Raw genomic sequence first — 6,003 nt, 5'->3', positions numbered from 1 at the left:
TGGAAGTGGGCTCCTGCCAGGCTGCCAGACTGCCTGAAAAATCACACAGGAAAGGCTGGCAGTTTCCAGAGCCGGAGGCCATGTTTTTGGGGTGGCTACTTCAAAAGATGAGTCAGGAAGATGCCAGAAAAGCATCCTGCTGAAAAAGGAGTCTCTGCATTTGAATCCGAGCCCGTGGGCTTTCAAGACATGAAGAGACTGCTACTTTACACAGCAGGAGCCCCCAACAAAGCATAGAAAACCAGTCTTAAGTTTTAGGTTATTGCTGTTGCCCACAGTAAAATTAGTGAATTTTGGGGTCTACCAGCTTATTTCCTTTTGCCATTTTTGGTGAGTCACACCCTATCTTCTGACTTCTCCATCCACAAGAATCTCAGCTGAAAATATGCCCTCCTGGTGTGAGTCATGGCTCTTCCTCTAAGGACTCTTGTGGTCCTCTTGTTATGACATCCCTGCCCTGGAATAACTGTTGTCTTTCATACCACATAATGTTTACTTGTAGCCTATTTATGTGAGAACCTCATGCCAAATATTATTTTTATATATTTGTGTGTGTGTGTGTGTGTGCAGGTGCCACCCTGCACATGTGGAGGTCAGAGGATAGCTTGCAGGACTTGGTGCTCTCCTTCTACTGTTCCAAGGATCACACTAGGCTCATCAGGTTTGGCAGCAAGTACATTTACCTGATGAGCCATCTCACCAGCCCCAAATATTCTTTTTCACACCTAAGAGGGAAACCTTTGATATTCTTACATAGAGTTGCTAAGTTTTTGTATTTTTGTTTAGCTTGGGAGACACTTTCCAAACAGTAGCAACTTGTTTACAAAATAAAACCTGAGGTTTAGAAAAGATACTATGTAACTTATTTCACTTTAGTTTGACAACAAAGGTGTTAATAAAAGGGGCCACGAGCTGCAGATAAACAAATACAACCATAAACACTCACTCTGGACAACAAAAGAAATGTTGTGATTTTTTTTATCTTTTGGATAGTTTTGTTCAAAATAGGTTTGTTTTTACACTATAATACCAATAACATTTAGGTGGGTAGATAGAGTGATGAGTGGATTTTTTAACTTTAAAAAGAAATTATTGAGAATTTCATACATGCATATAAGGTGTTTTGATCAAATCCATGCCACTTCCTCCCCTCCAGCTCCTCCCATATCTCCCCATCACTTTTTCCTGACAATTTCATGTACTAGTTCTTCTTCTTTCTTTTTTTTTAATGGAACTTTTTGCTACTCTAACATTCCCCCTCTGAAGAGGAAACCCTAAAATATTTTAGGGATTAGATAAGAGCTCCCAAATACTTTTGACATTTTTGGCCTTTGGAACAGAGTATGTCGCTAAGAGGCTCAAGATATTTTGACTTTTAACCAAGAAACTGGCCTTTCTTAGGGGTCTTTTTTACCCTAACTGCCTAGCCAATTCTTACCTCCTATTTTTATCACACCATCCTCTGAAGAGGTTACCCAAATTGCTGATAAGGAATCCATATGCAGACCACTCTGGCTTCTTCCATGCTGAACAGAGATACAGGATGAGGCAATTGGGGTACCCCTCCAGGGTGCTATCTAAAGACTCCCAAATTTCATACCTCAACTGTAGTGAGAAAAGAAAGTCCTTGACTGGTGCCTAGGAGATGTGAAGAAATAAAGGCAAGAGTACTTAGCATTACAAGTTCTAGACGGAACCAGAAAAAGTCAGAGCAGGGCAAATTTCAAGATGAGTGGTTTTTAAATATACTTAACATTTTAAATAAAAGTATTTAAAGCTCATTTTTATTTTTAAAAAATATTTTTAAAAAAATATTTTATTTTTATATACATGGGCGTATTGTCTGCATGTATATAAGTGCATCCATGTCAGGCAGTGTCTGTAGAGGTCAGATGAGGGTGTCAGATCCCCTGGAACAGGAGACAGTTAAGAACAGTTGTTAGTCACCATGTGGTTGCTGGGAACCCAACCCATATCTTCTGCAAGAGCAGCCAGTGTTCTTAACTCCTGAGCCATCTCTCCAGCCCCTAATGCTCATTTTAAAAAGGTGGTCATAATGTTTTAGTATTTCTCACTTATTTAGAGTTAGCCTTGAAAATGGTACCTCTTACAATAAATTATTAAAATAGGGATTAGTTTGTATTATCTCAATAATCTTTAAATATTTTCCCTCCAAGTATAACTTGTTACATTCACACAGTTACCCGCTTTCAAACATTAGTTAGGCTTCTTTATTCTTGTTCAAACATGAGCTTGGGGGGGTTGTTTTTTACTTTTATATTTTATTTTAATTTTTCAGACAAGGTCTCACTGTGCAACCCTGGATAGCCTGGAACTCACTGTGTAGACCGAGCTGGCCTTGATCTCACATAGATCTGCCCATCTGGCTTAATTTTATCTTTAAAAGAATCATCGACTTTTAAATGTAAAACTATGGATTACTACCTTTAGAATGTGCCTTACTCATCTGCAGTCTAAGATTTAAACATTAGGAGCACTGTATAGTGGTGTAGCTTATGATGATGAACTTATACAATAGTAATGATGATACACATTAGTACATTTGTTCTTCTTTGAAATGAGTTGTCTTTGTCAGCTGACACTGGGTGAGTAGCTCTATTTTCAAGGAAAGGTAACTGTGTATTTTAATAACCTTCTAGTACCTGGAAATTGCAATATTCTGGATTCTGAACTATCTTGACATCAGGCCATGAAATTAAAACCATAGTGATAAAACTGACAAATAATTTCTTAGAGCCATGGTCCAGGGTGCTGCATGCTGGCTGTTTATACTATCCTTGGCCTTTATTTTTGAGGACCACAAAGAATGTCTGAGAAAAGAATGGTTGAACTACACCTCACTTGAAAGAAAAGGCAACCCTGATTCTCTCCCTCTTGACTTCTTTAGATGAGTTAGGTCATTGGTCATGATGTACAGCTTTGCTACTCTACACTCAAAATGCACTGATTTCTGTTCTTTCCATTATACTTGAATGAGTGACTTTTAGTACAGAGAATTATACATTTTCACTCAGTAAACATTTGTGCTTGCCACTGTGCAAACAGCTGGAGGTGTAAATGAACCCATGGCTCTCTGCATCAGCAGCTGGGGTATAGTCTCTATCCTGTACACACCTGACTGCATGTGCCACTACAGCCCTTTCTCCTTTCTTTGTGAAAAAAAAAAAAATCTGATTTTTGTTTTGTTGAAAAAAATCCAACATATTGTTTAATTTTTTCAGGTGAAACTGACATTTGAAAATGCGTATGCAGTAAAAAAGGAAACAACTCAACCAAGAAAGAAAAAAGCACAGTCCAACAAGAATGATGTAGTCAAATTCCTGTGTGGGGAAGAGGCTGAAGGCATCCAGCACAGTATCCTGGGCACCCCACACATTACCATGTATCTCACACTGCAGCTTGACTCAGAGGCCTCCAAGGAGGAGGTGAGTGTGTGTTCAGAAATGCTGAGGAAGAAAAAGGGAACTTTTGTCTTCCCACCATAAGTGTTTTTGATTTATGGAAGAAACAGAAGTGAGTTAGCTGTGTTTTATTGTTATTCCTTAAAAGTATTCAAATACTTGGTGTTATTCTAGTTATAAACATTTCATACCACCAGCTTTTTGTTTTTGTTTTGTTTTGTTTTGCTTTGTTTTATGGACAGAGTCTCACTGTGCAGCCCTGGCTCGCTTGGAACTTGCCATGTAGACCAGGCTGGCCTATAACTCATAGAGGTCCACCTGCCTCTGCCTCCTGAGTGCTGGGATTAAAGGCTTGTGCCACCACATCTGGCCCTCCACCCGGGTTTTTTTTTTCCCCCTTCAAAATTATTTATTCATTTATTTAAAAGTCCATTAAAATGCCTTATAATAAATGGCATATCGAGTCAAATCACCTCTGATTTTTCTCAGGCAACCAAGATACTTGACACTTAGACATTATGTTAGTTTTAGGCATTATAATAATGTCCAGAGCATGCTGTGCTGGAAGCATAGACAAACACAACTGTGTTCTACAATGCCCAAATTTATTGAATAACAATAAATTCACATGGTTCAGTGGTTTTGATGGTAGCAATTTGCCAGATAACCTCACCTACCTTGGTAATCTGGCTGAGGAAAAGTTGGGTTCTTTTATTCTGATCCTCTTTTTTTTAATCTGATTTATTTTTTTTAATTAGAGGAAGCATTTCATTACAACAGCATTGACATATTCAATAACAATTTCCAGAGCTAAGATGCATCTCTTTCAAAATTGGCTGTAAATTTTTAGGTTTACAGTTGAATTAATACAGTTATACAATATTGTACTCTGTATAAACCATATAAGACATAAAATTAAGTGAGGTTTTAAACTTTTAAAAAGACCTCCATTTCATTATTAAAATACACAGTTTCATACAGAAAGTTCATTTTTAATACAATTGACACTAAGATGCACGTGCGTTTCTAATCTCTATATATCTGATGATTACTAGTCACAGTCGGCTAATTTCTGAGCTCCTTGGCATCTGAGCTTGGATATAAAGTCATCAAGTAGATTTCAGTCGTAATGTTTCTCACATTTACTAATCATTAAGGAGCAAATATTTATGCTTTGAAGAATTACTATTATTATTATTTTATTTATACACCCACTTTCCAGGTAGCACCCTCCCATAGCCTCCACTTCCCAGGTAGCACCCTCCCATGGCCTCCCTCCCACCACTAGAGCCCTTATACTCTGATATCCCTGCTACTGTCTGCTGTGTTGTCGGCACCCCCCAGCCATTCCCCACTACTTGCCCTTCTGGTGAATCTAGTTAGCCTATCTAGAGGTCTTTGTTTTAGGAGGGTCAGCTGTTCCTCATCTAGTGGTAATCAGTTGTCAATATTCCTTTGGATAAGATTGGGGTCTGCTGTTCAATTTCCCAGTTCTAGGCTGGGTTACTATCTGGGAATCCCTTTGTCCACCTTGACCAGCAACTCAAAAGAAGATATCACCTGTCTGAAATTGTTGCTTGTTATGTAGCCTTTAGCTATACATATGGACTCTTATGAAATTATAGTGGCCCCTTTAATCTTTGGTTATACTTTCCTTTTGGGCGTTTAAGGCCATACAGTTGGTCCAGATAAACCAATTTATTTTTACTCTTAAGGTAATTTGAGGAGATGTTCCTCAGGGGTCACATGGGCTTGGAAGGAGCCCCTGGCTCCTTTCTTTTACCAGTTCCATCTATGTGAAGATAAGTCAAAGGTCCTGCTCAACCATGGTAGGCTTCGCTTGGAAGTATGGAGGAAGTGATAACACTGTGTTGACCCTCCTCTTTGTAGACTGGACACTGGTTCAAGTCCCTCTGGTGGGGTCTCCTCGGCCTCCTTGATCAAGAGGACAGGTGACCCACCACAATTACAGGACATTTTGAGAGATGCTCATAGTCCCTGGAACTAGTCGACCTAGGAGGGCAAGGAATTTAATTACTGTGTGTGTCATATAGATAAATCTTGGGCGAAGACCAGTTGTTCTCAGATAAACCTTACCTAGACATATATTTATTGATCTGCTATGTATAATTTGTCAGCAGGTTATAGGAGTAATATGGTTCCCTCTGGTTTTTAAAACTAGGTAGGCATTGTTTATCTCTCACATTGTCTCACCCCTCCATCATGGTTTTCCCACTTAAGGTGCCCCCATTTTCCCCCTTTCTCCCTTACTAATACCCTTCTCCTATGGTCCTACCTCTCTTGAGCTCCTTCTTTCCCTTAATCCCCTAGGTTCCTTGTATACACGTCCCTCCCCACTCCCTTGAACTAACCCAATTTTTATCCATATCTCCCTTATTAAGGCCTGTTTCCTACTGTTCTTCTCTTTCAGGTTCTTTATTTTCCTTGACATCCTTGGTTCCTTTTCGTTATCCTGGTTCCTGTAGTTATGTCTGGATACATACTCACTTATCAGGATTTGGTGCTAGGATCCACATATCAGGCAGAACATACGTCATTTTTCGTGGAGTTTTGTTACTTC

The 6,003-nt window shown here is 39.2% G+C and overlaps 1 protein-coding gene across 3 annotated transcripts in view; it reads left to right on the top strand.

Moving 5' to 3' along the window:
• Intu (inturned planar cell polarity protein) overlaps positions 1–6,003 on the top strand; it is a 124,653-nt gene that overhangs the window by 43,497 nt on the left and 75,153 nt on the right. For all 3 annotated transcript variants that reach the window (XR_003847902.1, XM_029558974.1, XM_008823687.3), the window contains exon 4: positions 3,243–3,446. Coding sequence is in view for 2 of the 3 variants with exons in the window: in XM_029558974.1 (XP_029414834.1) it covers positions 3,243–3,446 (204 nt within the window). In the remaining variant the exon portion in view is untranslated. The remainder of the gene's footprint in view (positions 1–3,242; positions 3,447–6,003) is intronic.

This window comes from Nannospalax galili, unplaced genomic scaffold (genome assembly GCF_000622305.1).
Source record: "Nannospalax galili isolate Female #2095 unplaced genomic scaffold, S.galili_v1.0 scaffold1109, whole genome shotgun sequence".
Lineage (NCBI taxonomy): Eukaryota > Metazoa > Chordata > Mammalia > Rodentia > Spalacidae > Nannospalax > Nannospalax galili.
This window is presented reverse-complemented; position numbering and strand designations above follow the sequence as displayed.